At 43.5% G+C, this 21,744-nt stretch overlaps 2 protein-coding genes across 2 annotated transcripts; one reads left to right on the top strand and one right to left on the bottom strand.

Moving 5' to 3' along the window:
- The first annotated feature begins 549 nt into the window (after positions 1 to 549).
- Positions 550 to 5,346, top strand: LOC129831068 (trophoblast glycoprotein-like). Its single transcript, XM_055894090.1, has 2 exons — positions 550 to 1,296; positions 1,959 to 5,346. The coding sequence occupies exons 1-2, from the start codon at positions 1,034 to 1,036 to the stop codon at positions 2,836 to 2,838; spliced, it is 1,143 nt and encodes a 380-aa protein (XP_055750065.1). The 5' UTR covers positions 550 to 1,033; the 3' UTR covers positions 2,839 to 5,346.
- Positions 5,347 to 14,204: 8,858 nt separating this feature from the next.
- Positions 14,205 to 16,298, bottom strand: LOC129830551 (uncharacterized). Its single transcript, XM_055893122.1, has 4 exons — positions 16,185 to 16,298; positions 16,018 to 16,076; positions 14,427 to 15,927; positions 14,205 to 14,273 (listed from the first exon to the last, which is right to left on the bottom strand). The coding sequence occupies exons 1-3, from the start codon at positions 16,205 to 16,207 to the stop codon at positions 14,456 to 14,458; spliced, it is 1,554 nt and encodes a 517-aa protein (XP_055749097.1). The 5' UTR covers positions 16,208 to 16,298; the 3' UTR covers positions 14,205 to 14,273; positions 14,427 to 14,455.
- Between the last annotated feature and the right edge of the window lie 5,446 nt (positions 16,299 to 21,744).

Genomic DNA, 21,744 nt, shown 5'->3' with positions numbered 1-21,744 from the left:
GATGGCTTAAAATATAAAATTAATTAAGAACTTTCCATTTCACATCTTGCTGATGTGGACCCCATGAGTGTTTATTCAGTGCCCCAATAGTTATAATCAAGTGTCATTCCACAAGGATCTGGGAATGTGCCAGTTCTTAATCATCTTGGAGTTTAGGCCTATAATTCTGCATTTTGCGCTTCTCGTTATTATTACATATTGGTAGAATCTTAAGCCTAGAGTACCTGTCTATCTAATAGCGTGAAGATAATGACTTATTTCATAATTATTCGGTAATCGCCTATTAATAGGGTCGTATGAGATATATCCTAACAAACTAATCATTTGAAGGCATAGGTTGCAAACATTGATCCATGTTTAAAATCTAAGAAGACACTGTACCAACTTCTACACTTGTTAAGGTTTTTGTCAAATTCAATAGTTGCATTTCTCTTTCCCGCCCGATGTAGACATAGCCTGCATGCTGTTAATTAAAGTGGGAGGACAGAAAAACTCCGGACGGGGTGAGAGGAAAGCTGAAAAGCCCCTCCCCGCAGATTGTAGCCTACGATGCGATGGTGCTTTAATTTCATTGTTTGAGAGGAGCGACGCTCGGTGTGCATCTGCTGGGATCAAACAGCCCCGACAGAGAGATCCCCTTTTGTCATGGAAATCAGACCCTGACTCTCAGTCACACGTGGGCTTCAGAAATGCTAAGAAGTTGACCATCCAGCCAGGACTTGTAAAACAGAACAGAACGGGTCAAGGTGATGGCGAGGACCAGTGTACGATAGGACTCTCTCCACGTTTCACTCTCATCGGCAGTAGGATATATATATATTTATATATAGCTAATGTGCACAGTCAATGCGCTGTAGTTTTTTTTTGTCGCGCTTAGAAGTAGGCAAGAAGGTTGAGTTTGTTATTCTTTTGAAATGGCAATCAAGTCATTTTCGATAAGTGTAATTCGCTCTGTATAGAATACATTTTTGTTTTCAATGTATAGAAACTATATTTATCACTGTTCTGGTATCGCGTAGCCTGTTTTTCAAAAATGCTGGATTTGGCTCTTCGGATGGTTTTCTGTGCGCTGTTCTGTTCTATTTCTGCGCGCGCATCCGGGTGCCCTCTTCGTTGCGAATGCTCCGAAGCTGCTCACACGGTGAAGTGTGTTTCCAAAGACTTGCGGAGTGTCCCGTCTGGGATACCAGGGTACACGAGGAATCTGTTCATAACGGGAAACCAGATCAGCAGAATTGGACCGGAATCGTTCAAAGGGTTGGACAATATAACAACGCTGTCACTGAGTAACAATAGGTAAGAGAAACATTGCCTAACAAAACAAAAAAAAACTGTTTTCTAGTTTGGCCTAATTTTATTTGCCCAAGTTTATATATGCCTCATGATTTGATGTGTCAATGTATTATAGCAAAAATGTCATAGTTTGTCTGTCTATATATATTTTCGCACACTTTTGAATGCATCTTATTAACATGAAGCCTTTGATGAATGACATCCTGTTATGTTGGGTAAACTTGAATCAACCATGTGCTTACAATTTTTCTTTATTTTCTTTATTTAACTAGGCAAGTCAGTTAAGAACAAATTCTTATTTAGAATGATGACCTACCCTGGTTGTGATACAGCCTGGAATCGAACCAGGGTCTGTAGTGACACCTCTAGCACTGAGATGCAGTGCCTTTTTAATTTTATTTAACCTTTATTTAACTATACAAGTCAGTTAAGAACAAATTCTTATTTACAATGACGGCCTACACCGGCCATACCCGGACGACACTGGGCCAATTGTGCGCTGCCCTATGGGACTCCCAATCACGGCCGGTTGTGATACAGCCAGGGTGTTTGTAGTGACGCCTCAAGCACTGAGATGCAATGACTTAGACCACTGCGCCACTGTTATTATAGACCATGAGTGACTATGCATCCTCTGCTTCCTCTGTATCCCTCCCTCCCTGCAGGATAACAGAGGTAGAGTCTCAGACGTTCTCTGGGTTGCGTTCCCTCCGCTCTCTGGACCTGAGCTCCAACCAGCTGGCTGTCATCAACCCAGAGGCCTTCACTGTTCCGGGCCACACTCTCAGGGAGCTCAACCTCAGCCGAGCTCTCTACAACCACTCCTCTCTCGTGAACCTGGCTATGTCTCTTCGCTGGTCCACCCTGGTTGAGCTCCGGACCCTGGACCTGTCAGGGAACAGGCTAATCTACCTGCCCTCTCACACCTTCTCCTACCTTGGGGGCCTGCGGAGGCTCATCCTGGCCAACAACTCCCTGGTGGCCCTCCACAATGGCACCTTCTCTGGGCTGGACTCTCTGGAGCAGCTAGATCTGACCCTTAATGCTCTGCGGACCGTCCAGGAGGAGGGCCTGGCTGAGCTGGCCTCTCTGCCCCCCGGGGTGAGACTCCTTCTAGGGGAGAACCCCTGGACCTGTATCTGTGGCATGGAGCCCTTCGCTGCCTGGCTCAACTCCTCCCAGGGGCATGTGGGGGACGCAGAGGGCCTGGTGTGTGCCTTCCCCTCAGACATGAGGAACACCTCTCTGCTGAGGCTGGCGGCTGGACAGGCTGGGGCGGGCGGGGACGGGGTGGCCCTGGGATGCCACATGGTGGGTGAGGGGGCGGACCTGGCCCTCCAGACTTCCTACGTGTTCCTTGGGATCGTCCTGGGCTTCGTGGGACTCGTCTTCCTCTTGGTCCTCTACCTCAACCGGCAGGGCATCAAGAAGAGGATCAATGACATGCGGGAAGCGTGCACGGAGGTGTTGGAGGGATACCACTACCGCTACGAGCACGACTCCGACCCCAGGCTCTCACAGGTCTCCACCACAGCAGACATTTGATGATAGGACCCTCAAGGGGCTTCCATGATCCTTCTTTCATAATCAAAAAAAAATGTTCTATTGCATTTATAAGTTGATAAGATCATGTAAAAACTGTACATGTGAATTGTGTGTAAATATAAACATACAGTAAGTATATGACTGAGTATTGTTATTGTTTTCCTAGTAGCTTTGTCCATGATTAAAGCATGCACTCTCTCATCTGTAGTCCTTCACAACCAGTCCTCACTTTCAGTCCACACATCGTCTGAGACTGGGGATTACCCATGGCTAACAAATGGGCATTGACAGTGAAAGAGAACTGTTGTATGGATGGGGGACTGACTGACTGTTCTTCTACATTGATTTCCCCCTCTTAAAAGTGGGGCTTCTCTGTCTGTCCTAGAATGAAGTGTCACGTGAAAGAGTGAAACTACATTTGGACAGTATCATTTATGTATGTTATGATTCTTGGAACAGAACAGATATGGATGAATATACTTAATTCATGAAGCTGAAGTAATGAAACTGAAGACTGTTCTTATACATTTCACCTGCTATGATTTTACTTAAGTATTGTTCTTTGAGAGGAGGTCTTGTAAATGTATATACTATTGCTACCAAGCTCACATACAGCATAATTAATCAGCTCATGAGTTGCAAGTTGTGTGACACCAACCCCTGTGAAGCTTATGCACAATGGCTATGCCTGAAATTGCACCATATTCCCTGTATGGGCCCTGGTCAAAAGTACTGGACTTATAAAGGGAATATGGTGCCATTGGGACGCAGACAATCTCTCATTGAACTCTGAGGGCCAGCTCACCCCAGGACTGAGGAGCATTTCTTTGGTCTTCTATCCATCTGCCCCAGGGTGCCTGAAAGGAATCCCAGCAGATTAGTCTCCATAGCATTCCAAAGGGAGGAGAACCTCTCCTCTAAGCTCTCCTAAAAGCAACTCTCTCTCTCAATTGAAAAGGGCTGTATTGACATGGGAAACATGTTTACATTGCCAAAGCAAGTGAAATACACAATAAACAAAAGTGAAAATAAACTAATCAGAAATGAGCAGTAAACATTACACTCACAAACGTTTCAAAGGAATAGAGACATTTCAAATGTCATATTATTGCTATGTACAGTATTGTAATGAGGTGTAAATAGTTCAAGTAAAAAAGGGAAAAATAAATAATATGGGTTGCATTTACAATGGTTTTTGCTCTACACTGGTTGCCCTTTTCTTGTGGCAACAGGTCACAAATATTGCTGCTGTGACGTCACACTGGTATTTCACCTAATAGATATGTGAGTTTATCAAAGATAAGATGAGAAGAAAAAGGACTGTTCATTCAGTTCACACTGCACAGCCAAAGTCATCCAGCAACGGAAATCTCAAAACCCTCTTTCATGAAAATGTGCTTTGTTTTAAGTTCTCTAGTTTTATTGTCAAGATGATGAGAACCAGGACGAGGCTGGGGCTATAGGGCTGTAACTGGGGCTATAGGGCTGAGGCTGAAGCTGGGTGTGCATGTGGCAGAACCAAAAGCAATCCCTCCTCCTTGAAGACAACAAGCCATTCTCTTTAAAGGAAGGAAAGCCTGGCTGGAGCTGCAGCTTTTTCTGTTTAAGGGACATTTTTCAGTGATAAGATACAGATGAGTCTGGAATGCCAGCAGCAGAGCAGGCAGCAGTAGTTTCATTGAGAGACCAAAGCCTGTTCTGCTCTTATTAACCAGTGCCATGGAGGAACTGTTGTTGTCTTCTACAACAGAAATATACTATTTGTTTTACACTTCAATTATATTTAATTCCTCTACTGTAAACAGTGTTTTTGACTAATTTGTGTAGTGATAGTTGACTTAAATGGGTTGGGCGTAGATATGAAGGGGGTCCGGGTCTCTTTGAGATGTGCTCTTTGTCATGATCTGCGATGTTTCTGTCATGATAATTGGTCCCAGGTTAATGCTCAGTCTGCTGTGGGGAAACTAGAGGGAGAATTAAACAACAAAGAACACATTTCTTATTGATTTCTAACTCCATTTGATGTTTTCATTTTGATTGCATGTTTTTTAGTTGAATCAGAAAGCCTGCACATTGTGTCGAATCCTTTTAACCAAACTTGAAATTCTCTAGGCATATTTGAATTAGGTTTTCCTTTTTTATATATATTTCAGATAAAAGCCTATAAGTGTCCGCCTGGTTTTGCCATAGCCCTGGTCAAAAGTAGCGCACTATGTTGGGACTAGGGTACCATTTCAAACAGACACAATAACTTCATAAAACAAGAAGGTGCTCTGCTTTGCTGTGGTTGAATTGAACAAAGTTTGACATTACTTTCTGACTCTGCTGGCTCTCATCACAGTGTTGTTCCTCATTATCCTCCTGCACAAAAGCTGACTCACTCCCTCTGTGGCCGTGGTGATGTAGGACGTGTCACAGAGAAAGACCTAACTACGAGCAAAGCTCCACTGCTAATTGCAGGGAGTGCTGCGAGAGAGAGAGAAAATAACTTGAGAGAGAGGGTGAGAGAGGGGGAGGGAGGAAGAGAGAGAGAGAGATGGGGGGTGGGGGTTGTGCCTATCCTTTATCATATTGAATGTTATTCAAATCTCTTTGGTAGTAATAATACAGCATTGGTTACACACTTAGAGTCAGCCAATTGTGCTGCATGCTAAAAATGACCAAATAAAGTATTATTGAAAGGTATAGTATTTTTTTTAAGTCTGTCTATTCATTTATGTTCATGGATGGTACTGTGAAATTGGGCAAGTCTTCAGGTCAAACAAGTGAATTGTGTATCAAATATACATTTCCCAAGTTGCAGAACCCAATCTATGTGGCCATTTACACTGAGAAGAGAAAGCAATTGAGGCTACTACAACAACAAAACAAAGACAGCCTCTAGCTAATGGCGTGTTCTGTGAACTGTGCATTGTCCTCCCATGCTAACATGCTTTGTGATGTGATAGCAGCTAGCTTCTCCCACAATCATGACTAGGGTGCGTCTGAAATGGCACCCTGTTCCCTTTAGTATACTACTCCAGCCACCCTAGTCATAGACGTCTCTCTGCTACCGCACGGAAAGCGGTACCGGAGCGCCAAGTCTAGGTCCAAGAGGCTTCTAAACAGCTTCTACCCCCAAGCCACAAGACTCCTGAACAGCTAATCAAATGGCTACCCAGACCATTTGCATTGCCCCCTCCCCCTTCTACACTGCTGCTACTCTCTGTTATTATCTATGCATAGTCACATTAATAACTCTACCTACATGTACATATTACCTCACTTACCTCAACACCGGTGCCAGTACATTGACTCTGTACCGGTACCCCCTGTATACAGCCCCGCTATTGTTATTTACTGCTGCTCTTTAATGATTTGTTATTCTTATCTCTTACTTTTTTTGTGGGTATTTTCTTAAAACTGCGTTGTTGGTTAAGGGCTTGTAAGTATTCGATGCATATGACAAATAGAATTTGATTTGATTTCGATGCCCATTCCCTATAGTGCACTACATTTGATGATGGACAGTAGTGCACTATATAGGGAATAGGGTGCCATTTCAGGTACAGCCTATGTCTGGCAGTCTGATACAGCAGCCATTATCAGTGAAGTGTCATCATTCCTAATAACTGCCACTGGGAAGGAAATCCATGAGAAGTAGGCCTATTTCCATTTGCCTTTATGCAATGTGTCATGACAAGAGCAAAGCATGAGAATGAATGTAGTAGTGCACTATAAAGAGAATAGGGTGCAATTTGGGAAGCAGACAGACAGAGATTGGTGACTGTTGGTCATTACTTACCCCTCAGGTTATTATTGGGTGGATCTGTGACTGGGTTCGATTAACGGACTTATGTTATCTGGCTTTGGCCACAACTGTTGTCTTGAAAAATCAATGGTGTCAGTTTTCAATAGGCTGGGCTGCAAGGTTGTCACGGCAGGGAAGGAAGAGCAGAGAGATTGTCAGAGAGCTAGAGAGAGACAGACAGACAGATAGAAAGAGAGAGAGAGACAGACAGACAGACAGACAGACAGACAGACAGACAGACAGACAGACAGACAGACAGAGAGAGAGAGAGAGAGAGAGAGAGAGAGAGAGAGAGAGAGAGAGAGAGAGAGAGAGAGATGGGGAGATAAAGAGAGAGAAATAGATTCAATATAAACTGGCAATGTCTCTCTCCATCGCTTTCTATACAACAGAGGAATACAGCCTAGCTAGTTAAAACCATAAGACAAATTAAACCAATTAGCTGTTGTTTTTTGTTGTTGTTGTTTTGTGTTGTATGATGATGAAAAATCATGTTTACATCCCCCACAAAGAAATGATTGCCACAATGATAGCACTGTCTCTTCTAGAATGTGGCAATCAAAATACTTCCATGTCTCTCTCTCCCACATGGGAAGTTCCTGTTTGACAGAGAAAATCCCTGGTTTATAATTTGCTTTTTATTTCTTCTTTTCCGCTTCAAGCAAGAAAGCTGGGTTTTTTTAACGACTTGAATGATACAAAAGTTTTGCAAGACCACTGGGCAGCTTTGGAAGAGGCAACTTTCATTCTTTGATATTTTATTATTTTCACTAATCTCTGCTATGCGGTTTGGCTATTAAATAGAGAGAGAAAGAAGGGAAAAAAATATTTTTATGTTTCTAAGTTACTTTTGAAAACGTTCCTCTCAGGCAATTAGCCATTTATATGAGTCCTTTCTGTTGGGGAACATCTTGGCGCCATTAACTGGGTTTAATCGCTATGATAGAGAATATGGCTTAAAAGTGAATCCCACATCTGTGAGAAATTGAACATGTAAAAAAAGAAGAGACCACAACAGTCAGTGGCATGACGACAAAGACAAAGTGGCATCCACTTGGCCGCAGGATATGTAATGGCAAACAGACAGACGGAGCTCTGGAGAAGGAGGAGCAACTTTCTTTTTCTTTCGCTCTCTCTTTCTGTCCCTCTCTCTCTCTGTCTCTCTTCCTCCTCTCTCCCTTTCTTTCTCCCTCCCTCCCTCACATTTTCTCATTCTCTACCCCTCTCTTCACCCCTGCTTCCACTCTATCGAAGCATCTCTCTTCCTCTCTCTGCCTCTCTCTCTGGTCCACGGTGGTTCCTTTCTGTGGCAGATCTGTAGCCCCTCTAGCCTCTGACTCTGTCCAGAACGAACCCATGACATGTTGAAGTGGAGCACAATTGGTTTCAAAGCAACACTCATTATCCCAAGTCTTACACCGTCGTAGCAAACGGCGACAGAAGTCAATCCCAACCCCCTTTACATGACCAGCACCTCATTGGAACCACAATCAGTTAGAATCAGCATACAAATAACATACAATATGTTACTGTAAGATTCCTTTCCTTCACATTTGGTGACTCTCATATTTATCACAGTATGTCCACGGCCATAGTTCCATCAATTGATTGAAATTGAAGCGCGGGCTTTCCTCTTCCCCTTCACTCATTTAACCATCCCTCCATAGACATATCATGTTGACCCAGCCGTATCTGTATCTCTATAGCTTGGTGTAGCGACAGTAAGCTCTACACACAAACAGATGTGGGACCAGGCTAGTGTATCCTGTCCAGCATGTCAAAACAGTCCTGAGACAATAGACAGCTACAGAACCACAGAGGGATTGGCCCATCTATTGTTCTGGTGCTCAATTGATCAATGGTAGCTAATAGTGTTTGCCAGAGGGTGGAAGAGCAGGGGGAGGTGGGAGAGAAGTTGGTACAGCTGAAGCAATACACCCATTAAAGCAGAGGGCCGGCTGTATCGACACACACAAAGGCTGCGTTAACACCGTTAGAACAATTCAGATCTTTTGCCAAATATTTGCATATCTGAAACCTATCTGATTAAAAAAACACATGGAATCTGATCTTTTGACTTCAGCTTTATTCCACCTCCATATGTGGATATGAATCCTGATACAAACCTGATCCTTCATATGTGACTTCTGTCTGGATGCTCAGATCAGATTCAGATTTTCTTGCTCAGAATGATTTATTTTTTCTTCAAAACTTGCCATTGTTGGCCTGATTACCAACAATGATGAGACAGCCTACAGGGAGGAGGCGAGTGCCCTTGGAGTGTGGTACCAGGAAAATAACTTCTCAGTCAACCTCAAAAAAACAAAGGAGCGGATCCTGGACTTCAGGAAACAGCACCTCCCTATCCACAGGGAGTACCCCCCTATCCACATCGACGGGGCCACTGTGGAAAAGGTGGAAAGCTTCAAGTTCCTCAGCGTGCACATTACTGACAAACTGAAATAGTCCACCCACACATACAGTGTGGTGAAGAAGGCACAACAGCGCCTCTTCAACCTCAGGAGGCTGAAGAAATTTGTCTTGGCACCTAAACCCCCACAAACTTTTACAGATGCACAATTGAGAGCATCCTGTCGGGCTATATCACCGCCTGGTGCGGCAACTGCACCGCCCGCAACTGCAGGGCTCTCCAGAGGGTGGTGCGGTCTGCACAACACATCACCGGGAGCAAACTACCTGCCCTCCAGGACACCTACAGCACCTGATGTCACAAGAAGGCCAAAAAGATTATCAAGGACAACAACCATCCGAGCCACTGCCTGTTCACCCCGCTATCATCCAGAAGGCGAGGTCAGTACAGGTGCATCAAAACTGTGACCGAGAGACTGAAAAACAGCTTTTATCTCAATGCCATCAGACTGTTAAATAACCATCAGTTGCAACTTAGAGGCTGCTGCCCTATATACATAGACTTGAAATCACTGGCCGCTTTAATAATGTTTACATATTTTGCATTACTCATCTCATATGCATATACTGTATTATATTATACTGTATCTGCGACATTGCTCATCCAAATATCTATATATTCTCAGTGTTAATACTCAAATCATATTTTGTTCACATGCAAAATGGAGTGTGGACAGTCAGAAAAAAAGATTGGATATAGGAAGAAAAGCTGATTTGGGTTCTTAGGGTGTAAACACAGCCTTATACACACAGGGTGGCTTAGGGTGTAAACACAGCCTTATACACACAGGGTGGCTGTGTAAACACAGCCTTATACACACAGGGTGGCTGAGTAAACACAGCCTTATACACACAGGGTGGCTGTGTAAACACAGCCTTATACACACAGATTGGCTATGTAAACACAGCCTTATACACACAGAGTGGCTGAGTAAACACAGCCTTATACACACAGGGTGGCTGAGTAAACACAGCCTTATACACACAGAGTGGCTGAGTAAACACAGCCTTATACACACAGGGTGGCTGTGTAAACACAGCCTTATACACACAGAGTGGCTGAGTAAACACAGCCTTATACACACAGAGTGGCTGAGTAAACACAGCCTTATACACACAGAGTGGCTGAGTAAACACAGCCTTATACACACAGGGTGGCTGTGTAAACACAGCCTTATACACACAGAGTGGCTGAGTAAACACAGCCTTATACACACAGAGTGGCTGAGTAAACACAGCCTTATACACACAGAGTGGCTGAGTAAACACAGCCTTATACACACAGGCTCTGGTTGTTGCTGAAGTGTTGGGCTCTGCTTTATCCTAAGACTGGCCTGGATATGTATGTGTTGGGGTTTTATGGCGGGGTACATTCCATCATAATGGTCTCTACCTACCTAAAAGTAATACAATGCCTCTATTATCACAAGACTTCCATTCACTACAGATTGGTCGACTAGGGGATTGAGCGCTCAGAGAGTTAGAAACATAGGCATTTGGTAAAAACAAAAACAGTCATGTGAAGCGGAGAGAAATACTGAAACCACACTAATGTGGCTTCCCTCTGAAGTCTTCACACAACCATTCATCTGAGAAGTGTGTGTGGAAGCATGTGTGTGTATGTGTGTGACGGTTCCTTTGTCTGTCTATCTGGCCATGTGGCTTGTAAGAAGTTATGTTCTGTTGTAGCTGTGGTTGTTTAGAGGGGATGAGGTTAGGCAGTTATTAATTAGACATTCAGTTTTTCCCTCACACACACACGCACGCACGCACGCACGCACGCACACACACACACACACACACACACACACACACACACACACACACACACACATCCTTGTGGGGATCAAACAATTGATTCCCCTTCAACATTTTCCCTAACCCCTAACCTTTAATCCTAACCCCAAACCCCTAACCCTAATTGTAACCCTGAATCTAAACAAAACGTGGATTAAGGGGTTGATTCAGAGGGGTTGGGTTAAATGCGGAAGACACATTTCAGTTGAATGCATTCAGGTGTACAACTGACTAGGTATCCCCAAATCAAATCAAAAATATCCTTTTTCCTTCCTGTTTTACTATCCTAGACTTCATCTAATTCATGCATCAATGGCCCTCATTGTAAATAAGAATTTGTTCTTAACTGTCTTGTCTAGTTAAATAAAGGTTAAATAAAAAATGTATAAAATAAATGGTCTGATATCTAGTATTGATTTAAGCTGTGAGGACAAAGGGCTAAAGACCAAAACAATAAATTCATCTGGAAGCAGCAGTCATCTCAACACATCAGGGACCAGTTCCCCTTCACTCTCATTAAAGGCCCACTGTGATCTCTCTCGTTAAAGGCCCACTGTGATCTCTCTCGTTAAAGGCCCACTTGGGGATATCTCTCAGTGAATAAGGATAATAATCTTAGGGATGGTTTCCCGAACACAGATTAAGCCTAGTCCTAGACTAAAAATCCTGGTCAATGGAGATTCTCCAGGACAAAGCTTAATCACTGTCCCGGAAACACGTCCTCAGATCTATTCATCTCCTTTTCTCGATTTGAGAGGGCATCTCGTTTCCTCACACAGCACGTATCTGTCTTGTGAAGTGATTATAGATATCAATTTACCAGTATGCGTAGTTTACTGAGTCAATTGGGACCTTTTAAATGCACAAATAAAATGACACAAATGTATATGTAAAATTATTGTTATTGTGGTCAATTCAAAATCTAGATGTAGAGTTGGCAGCTATTATTGTAGTTAATATTATAGTGGCTGAAATAAATGCTTGTGTAATGCTAGAACTCTGGGACAGACTTGGACAGGGCTCTGCTTCACTTGTCATTTCTGATGATGAATCTTTGATCTGCGTGGTCACAGCGGTAGGCATGGCTCTCTATAGGTAGCTTGACCTCTCGCCTGTAGGGGGAGGAGTCTTATGCCTCGTTATATCTCAGGTTATTATTACCTTCATTTCTTCCCCACAACGACCAGATGCCGAAGCGAGAGGGGGCCTGGCGCGCCCGACAGGGATCTGAAGCACCTGATTGGCTGGGAGGAGAAGTACGTTCTGAAGGTCAAAGGGTAAATTCTTCCAGAGAGGAGATGAGAGGAGACACCACCTGCCTGGTGTTGTGCTGACGGTCGCACCTCTCTCTCTGAATTCTACTACTGACATTAAAACACGTAACAGACAGGGACAGTCAGTGATGGAGGCATATACTGTACATCTGTCAACCTCGAACAATTCAATGAAGCCTACCTAGCGCAAATATCACTACTACTACTACTAATACTGCTATCACTACTACTACTACTATCACTACTGCTACTATCAAGACTACTACAATCCATACTACTACTATTATCACCACTACTACTGCTACTATCACTACTACTACTACTACTATCACTACTGCTACTATCACTACTACTACAATCCCTACTACTACTATTATCACCACTACTACTGCTACCAACTCTACTACTACTGCTACTATCACTACTACTTCTACTACTATCACTTCTACTACTTGGCATAGAGCCAGAGAGAGAGATAGATGGAAAGAGAGCTCAAGATGTACGTTGTACAGTATGCCTATTATGATGAAACATCATGGGTGAAGCAGATTGTTCAATGACCTGACAGTCATCGTCCCATTAGAGAGAACAGTCACCTCCGTCCTCTGTTGATTAATAGATCTCATTTTCAGTATGATTTATGACACCTTCCTCTTCATGCAAATCTAGAATCCGTCTAAATGTTCTGTCACAAAGATAGTTCCTGCTGATACCAGTGGAAGGAAGATTTTTCTCTTTCTATTATTTATTTTTCTTTCACGTTCTTTTCTCTTTTATGAATGTTCCCAGGCGTGATGGAAAAAGAGAGGAAACGAAACAGCTCCTAAAAGAATTCCCTCTGTGCCTCCGCTACTTCCTCGGCAGGAAATAGCATAGCTTTTATCTGAACCACCACACATGGCTGGTCAATGCATACGAGGTGTTGCTGTCTCTCCATTTAACTGTGACAGGGGTAAATCTGTTCCCTTCCTGGCTCATCATACACCGCACTGTAAATGTCAAACAGGTCAACAATAATCTAACATCTCAAACGTAAGGAAACATTCTGAATCTTAACTCCACGGCTAACTAGTCAGACCTTTGATCAAACTACTTGATATCTTTCAAATACTTTGCACTTGAGCCTGTGTGGAATGCCAGATATGGGTTTGTATTCTTGGGATTATTCTATTGGTTCCACTGCGCCAGGCACAGAGGAAGACTTGGAGTGACTGAATACTATCTGAACCTAAGTGGTTTAGCAATGCTGTGCGTCTGATTAGAAGATGAGGGTGAAAGTGGGACAGACATCCTCATGGATACAAGGCCTGATGACAAACACACCAGCTCCTCCAGGACTGGACATTGATGAGCCTATCATTAACAGATTAACACCCACCAGACAGATGTTAGAGAAGCGTCCTACATAACTGGTGGCTAGGGTAATATACTACCCAGTTATAGTCTGAGTCAATTTGGTCAAGCAGGCCCAATTTTTTTTGTGACATTCAGCGTAGGTTTGCAAAGTGAAATTCCAGGTGCGACAAACCAAGACACTGGGTTATAAAGCACACATGCAAATACCTCAATGACAACACTGCCATTCTATTCCTGTAGTCTTATAGTTAGGGCCAGGAGTTCCCATCTGACCATGTGTGACTCCTAGTCATAGTACATTTGTCATGCTAACGTAATGGTAGGTATTAAGGCAAAATGTAGGGCTCATAAGGGGGACATGAAGATCAGAAATGTCATGGACTTTGGCACTAACATAAAGACAAGATATCAGGGGTCAAATATGATTGAGTTTCTGGAAGAAAATACATAATCCACTTTGATGGTTGTTACACAAACTAAGTCAAGCTGCATTAGAACCTGAAGTGTGCTCTGGGTCTCCCCAGCTGCAGGGGGTGAATGAAGCATCGTTAAATGTTAAGCCCAACAGTTTCAGGCTCATTGTAGAGGCCCAGTCATGCAACATCTTATCAAATGCCAGCATACAAAAAGTCCTGCTGGACCAAGCAGACATTTACCAGTAAAGATTTGTCTGATAAAAAAAACTTAATGGATACAATAACAGCGAGACTGAACTTGGATTAGATTCAATGTTATTTATTAAAAACCATTGAAGTAGAAAGCCTGGCATCACTTCATGGTCTCAGCACCTAGAAGACAAACCAGTAGATTAGTAACAAGCAAACATGACAGGCTGCCCAATTCTGATCCCCCCCTCATTGTCAAGAGCAGTGGCAAAAAGATCAATAAGCTGCGTGTGTAAACCTAACAGGCTAAGCAGCATAACAATAAACACCAATCACCTCAACTGGTGGTTACAGCTCTCACTTAGTCATGTTCTGGGCTCCCATCTAGTAGAGCGTGAGACTTGGACGAAGGTAGTGCTGGGGCCTTCCTGCTTGGCAGGCAGAGTGTGGTGTTGCTGTGGCTTGTTAACACTTGAGCTGGTTTTGGAGTGGCTAGTGGAGGCATTGCGCCCACGATGAATACGGTCTTGGAGCCGACGGATATGAGTGCCACCGTAGCGTGCTGGGATGTTGTAGATGGAGACCAGTGCAAAGCTTTGAGGTGTGGTGGTGGTACTGCTCTGGGTAGGGCCATGGAGGTTAAAGAAAATGCTCTGGGTAGGTCCTTTGGCATAGCTAGGGATTGACTTCATAGCATTGGGAGTATAGCTGGGCTGATATCTTTGCCTGGGGGCAGGTTTAGAGCTGCTTGGTTTCTGCACATAGGTTGAAGAGCTGCCAGCCTGGGCAGAACTGTGGAGGATGGAGATTGGCCCACTACTGGCAACATAGCTAGGCTGGTAGTGCCCCATCTGACCAGAGACTTGCCTGTGGTTGCTTTCGGCAGGTGTAGTGCTGCTTGGCTTCTGGTTGGCGGCAAGGATATTCTGGCTGTAGATTGAACCACTGCCACCCTGGTTAGAGGTAAACAGGCTCTGGCGTGGTGTTACAGCAAGGGTAGAGCCAGGCTTGTAGGTTCCATAGGAGTTTCTACTAGGCGTAGAACTTGGGGTAAAGAGACTGGAGATAGACGCCAGGCTAGATATAGGGATACTGCTGCTTCTGGAGGCTCCATCTATTCTCTGGGCAGAAGTTTGGGCATATTGACTAGAAATTGAACCACTACTGGCAGAGGCATGTCTGCTCTGGTATGGCTTGACATATTGAGAGAAGCTGGGCTTGTACACATTTGTTGCACTCCCACTTTCAGTAGACCCAAAATGCAGAGGACCTGATCTAAATGAAGTTCCTGAAGAACCACGTGAGGGAGCTTGAAGGTTAGGGGTGGAAGCCACTTCCCTTACGGACTGGTAGATTCCACTTTGTGCCACAGAATTCTGGGGGGTTGATTTGAATAAATGGCTTCCTAGGAAATTATGAACAGATCCAGAGTTCCTAGAAAGAGGCTGTAATGGAAAGGTTTCGGGCTGAATTCCCTTTGCTTCCCAACTTGAAACCATCTTCACTGCACTAGGGTTAGTGACACTTTGGCCTGAGGTTATACTGGCAAGGGTGTGACGCTTGTTGTGGCTGACAGAGGTTCTACTGGCTATAGAGCCAGAGAGGCCTAACATTCTTGGGGCAGGCTGGATAGAGCTTGAAGCAGAGCCTCTGAGGGATAGTTCCTGGTTATGGGTGTTGGGTCCAGTCTCTCTGGGAGTAGCATCACTCTGGACAGAACTTGAAGTACTAAAAGCTGGTTTGATTTGATCCTGAGGATAGACATCACCTGGTTGTGTCTGTTCATCTTCCACTTGGGAAGAGCCAGAATACATGTAGCCTCTTAATCTCTGGGCATCTAAACAGATTAGGGAAAGTATGAGTCACCTCAATTTTAAAGCTGATCTTCAACACACAAAAAAATGACAATGTATTGTTCATGCCTTACCATGTGGAGCACAAGCAGATCTTAAAGGTTCTGAGAACATGGAGCAAAGCAACAGAATCCTGTTAAGAAAAGAAATTCAGTGCCTGTACAACACAAGTGAAATGGAACAACAAAGTCAAGCACGACCCATGTAGTAGATCTACAAAACATTGTTCAAAAACTCTTACCACAAATGAATTCCAAAAGCCATATCTAAGTACCAACAGACAAGCCACCACAACTATAGTTGCCAAGTTGAAACCGTAGGCCCACTGTGACTTACTGCCTTGCTCAATTGCCATACTAGCTGGGTGTGTATTTATTGCCTGAACCTGCAATTGCCATTCAATCACTGGCTCATTGATTGATCACGTTCAGCTTTATGTCTTTGTTGAGAGAACAGATTTTAAATCAATCAAGGCTAGGAGAGAGGAAGGAAGAAGTTAAGGGGAGAATTGCTTACTCCTCGCGTCCTCTCTCCTCACCTCCTTCTCAAAACCCATTGAAGAAGAAGATCAGAGGGGCGGGACCTCTGGCTTTCTCATCCAATGGGGGTTGAGAAGGAGACAAGGAGAGAGGATGCGAAGAGTAAGCAATTGAGATCTTCCCAATCAGAGACTTAAGAAATTCATCCAAACAAGAGGGCTATCGTTATGACATCACAATGACATGCAGCTGAACATGATCAATCAAGCAAACAGTGATGATGACTGCATTTTCATACAGGCAGCCCAATTCAGATTTTTTTCCCACGCTATTTGGTCTTTTGATCAATCACATCAGATATTTTCACATCAGCTCTTTTTCAGAGCTGATCTGATGGTCAAAAGACCAATTAGTGAAAAAAGATCAGAATTGGACTGGGTGTCTAAACATAGCCAAACATACACCCAACTGATATACCAAATACACAAGGCAGTAAGGATGTGTTTCGACAGGCAGCCCAATTTAGAGTTTTTTTCCCACCACTAGTCGGTCTTTCGACCAATCACATTGGATCTTTTCACATCAGATATTTCTCAGAGCTGATCAGATTGGTCAAACGACCAATTAGTTTAAAAAAATCTGATTTGGGCTGCCTGTCTAAACACAGCCCAAGTCACAGCGCAAGCGGGCCTAAGTTTGCTAGCTGGCAGCTATTGCATTTTTTAGTCTGTGGGTGCTGTAGTACTTAAACGCCCACACAGAAATTCTGGATTTTATTTGAATGTTACAACCCACCAGCATGGCATTGTTTATTAATCAGAAACAGTTGCAAAGTTATTCCATGGAGCAATTTAAAACGTATGATTTTGGACCGCCACTTTTTTTTTTTACAGAAAATTATCTTTATATTTTTTTACTTTTTTAGCTAGTCTGTATTCAAAAATAAATAAACATAATATATATACACTGCTCCAAAAAATAAAGGGAACACTTAAACAACACAATGTAACTCCAAGTCAATCACACTTCTGTGAAATCAAACTGTCCACTTAGGAAGCAACACTGATTGACAATAAATTTCACATGCTGTTGTGCAAATGGAATAGACAACAGGTGGAAATAGGCAATTAGCAAGACACCCCCAATAAAGGAGTGGTTCTGCAGGTGGTGACCACAGACCAATTCTCAGTTCCTATGCTTCCTGGCTGATGTTTTGGTCACTTTTGAATGCTGGCGGTGCTTTCACTCTAGTGGTAGCATGAGACGGAGTCTACAACCCACACAAGTGGCTCAGGTAGTGCAGCTCATCCAGGATGGCACATCAATGCGAGCTGTGGCAAGAAGGTTTGCTGTGTCTGTCAGCGTAGTGTCCCGAGCATGGAGGCGCAACCAGGAGACAGGCCAGTACATCAGGAGACGTGGAGGAGGCCGTAGGAGGGCAACAACCCAGCAGCAGGACCGCTACCTCCGCCTTTGTGCAAGGAGGAGCAGGAGGAGCACTGCCAGAGCCCTGCAAAATGACCTCCAGCAGGCCACAAATGTGCATGTGTCTGCTCAAACGGTCAGAAAGAGACTCCATGAGGGTGGTATGAGGGCCCGACGTCCACAGGGGGGGGTTGTGCTTACAGCCCAACACCGTGCAGGACGTTTGGCATTTGCCAGAGAACACCAAGATTGGCAAATACGCCACTGGCACCCTGTGCTCTTCACAGATGAAAGCAGGTTCACACTGAGCACATGTGACAGAGTCTGGAGACGCCGTGGAGAACGTTCTGCTGCCTGCAACATCCTCCAGCATGACCGGTTTGGCGGTGGGTCAGTCATGGTGTGGGGTGGCATTTCTTTGGGGGGCCGCACAGCCCTCCATGTGCTCGCCAGAGGTAGCCTGACTGCCATTAGGTACGGAGATGAGATCCTCAGACCCCTTGTGAGACCATATGCTGGTGCGGTTGGCCCTGGGTTTCTCCTAATGCAAGACAATGCTAGACCTCATGTGGCTGGAGTGTGTCAGCAGTTCCTGCAAGAGGAAGGCATTGATGCTATGGGCTGGCCCGCCCGTTCCCCAGACCTGAATCCAATTGAGCACATCTGGGACATCATGTCTAGCTCCATCCACCAACGCCACGTTGCACCACAGACTGTCCAGGAGTTGGCGGATGCTTTAGTCCAGGTCTGGGAGGAGATCCTGGACGGGGGACCATCCTCCACCTCATCAGGAGCATGCCCAGGCGTTGTAGGGAGGTCATACGAGCACGTGGAGGCCACACACACTACTGAACCTCATTTTGACTTGTTTTAAGGACATTACATCAAAGTTGGATCAGCCTGTAGTGTGGTTTTCCACTTTAATTTTGAGTGTTACTCCAAATCCAGACCTCCATGGGTTGATAAATTTGATTTCCATTGATAATTTTTGTGTGATTTTGTTGTCAGCACATTCAACTATGTAAAGAAAAAAATATTTAATAAGAATATTTCATTCAGATCTAGGATGTGTTATTTTAGTGTTCCCTTTATTTTTTTGAGCAGTGTATATATATAAGGCACTGCATCTCAGTGCAATAGGATGTTTCACATCTGGCCGTGATTGGGAGTCCAATAGGGCGGCGCACAATTGGCCCAGCGTCCGGGTTTGACCGGGGAAGGCCGTCATTGTAAATAAGAATTTGTTCTTAACTGACTTGCCTAGTTAAATAAAGGTTCAATAAAAAATAAAAATCAGCTATGGCCCTACACAGAGTGGGACCAGCAGTGGCACCTCCACAACCCCTCAGCGCTTTGCCCTGGCCACCATCCAAAGCATCCCAGAACACTACGGTGGAGCTTGTATCCGTTGGCTCCAAGACCCTGTTCACAATGGGAGTAGTGCCTCCTCCCCTAGTCACTCCAAACCCAGCTCCTCAAGTGTTAACAAGCCACAGCCAAACTACACTGCACCTGCCAAGCAGAAAGGCCCCAGCACTACATACATTAGAGTCCAGACATCTAGTATGGGAGACCATGGGTTGAGATATCACTAAGCGTCTTTGGATGTTAGAAAAACTTTATAAATTGTTCACATTTGGTGGTGGTAATGCACCTTAAGTTGGTTGCCTACTCCCATATGAAATCAGAAGAAGAAAGATGAAAGAGGACAGATTAATCAAGGAAAACGAACTAAAAACAAACTAGGTTTTGAATTTTTAATCTGTGGATTTATTTTCAGTGTAGAGAACACACGATTTTGAATGCTTTCAGCAAGCACTTCAGATGCTTCGTGTGACTTGCTACTAATCTACATGTCTTCAAGGTGAGACTCAAAACGGATGTAATTTTGGACTTAAATTAATTTAAATAAATTGTTGAATAATTCATATTATTCTACCTGTCTTATTTTATGTATTTTCAGTTGATTTTACTTTCATTCAAATCAAATCAACTTTTATTGGTCAATTACACATATTTAGTAGACGTTATTGCAGTTGTAGCGAAATGCTTGGATACATGGGAAATAAGTCACTTGCATGACTGCATTTAGACAAATATTTCAAATAAACCATTCAATCAACAGTACGTTTTTTTGTGTTATGAATTATTTAGCCATTTACTGTGCCATCCTTGAACCCTAGAGACCAGTGGCCAGGCATTGAGATTACTGTGTGGAAAGTAGGGCCTCCATTTCCATGTCACCCCTATAGATGTGATGTAGGTGCCATCTACTGTTGAATGGCTGCACTACCATTTTTGTTTGTGCAGTGTGTCTCAGCTTCAGTAATATGAAGATAGCATGACATGCTGACCAAAAAGGCTGTGTTGCGTGCGCGATCATAGCAAAAATAAATGTACACACATACGTGTTATTCAATAATTTCATCCAAACTGCTAACCAGTCTCTAAAATAGAACTTGGTTCTATTTTAGACACTTGACGCGCTGCAATCCCGCCTCTCCCATCTACTCATTGGTTTTTACAAGCATATAACCACAGATACATCAATGAGACAGATATTTTGGCAGATGTATAAACGTGAAGCATCTGGTTGGCGTTTCCACTCACTAGGAAGCCCAATGGTTGGCAGTGGGAGATGGGGCGAGATGGATTTTCACCGACATTCTACTAGTTTTTTCATCAATGAAACATTTGATCTCAATATTATTTTTTGTTTCCAAAACTATCTCGTGCTTGGCTCTGCCCACCTTGCTTGTTCTGCCCACAATGATTCATTTACTCCCTTTGGAAATGACAGGCTGTGGTCTATCCTGGGCTAGTATAAAAGTCTTTGATATAGCTATGTGGGTGATTAAAAGATGAATGAGGTCCACACTCCAGTCCAGTTGGTGGTGGTAATGTACCTTAAAGTTGGTTGCCAACTGCCATATAAAATCACAAGAAGAAATATGAAAGAGGACAGATTAATCAACGAAAACAAACTTAAAACGACCTAGGTTTTGACTTTTTAATCTGTCGATTAATTGTCAGTGTAGAGAACACAAGATTTCGAATGACTCAAAATGGGTAGAAATTTTACAAATATCCAGCAATGAAAAAGACCATATGTATTTCAGGTAAAATAACACCCCAATGTTTATCTCTGAGGACAAATTAGCTAGCAACAAGCAAGTTAACCCTCTCTGGGTGGGGATAGAATGTCCTGTAAGGAACACAGTAGTATAGCTTGTCTGTCAATAGCTCCTCTTATCTCATACATTGTCTCACACTTGCATCCTGCTTACATACTAACAAGGAACAAAAAGTCCTTGTCCTCATTCTGACTAAAACTACACACATCAGATTTATAGAGGTATGATTCTAATAAATTTCATACAATCATACAATGACAGGGTAGTTTTAGTTATAGTTCTACGTCAAATGTATACATCATTTAGTCATTATTCATGAACATCCCATAATATTGATTCACAGGTGGTTCTGGTACTTTAACCTGCGTGTCATGAACGCATATGGTGGGTATAGACAAAATCAAGATTCACATGATGGCACACAGAGATGCACGCGCGAAGCCGGTTTGTTCAGCATGTGAGGCTTGTTTGTGCAAGTAGACAGCGCAATAACCAGAAATTTCATTTTGCATCTAAAATTTAAATGCGGCCCTAAAATATGAGTAGAACTCATTCAATCGTTATGGGGGAACATGGTGTGCGTATGACATCATCTCTCACCAGTGGGTTGAGCTTATGAATATGATGGCAGCACTGTGGAGGGTTCTGCTTGCTGCTTCCGGCTCGACTTAGCTTTTTTATGGGTATTTTCGCATTAATTATTACTCTGTTTGCCCAGAATGTTTGTGCAATAAATTCCTATGACCGACAAACACTTCTGGAT

The sequence above is a fragment of the Salvelinus fontinalis genome, chromosome 32 (genome assembly GCF_029448725.1).
Source record: "Salvelinus fontinalis isolate EN_2023a chromosome 32, ASM2944872v1, whole genome shotgun sequence".
Lineage (NCBI taxonomy): Eukaryota > Metazoa > Chordata > Actinopteri > Salmoniformes > Salmonidae > Salvelinus > Salvelinus fontinalis.
This window is presented reverse-complemented; position numbering and strand designations above follow the sequence as displayed.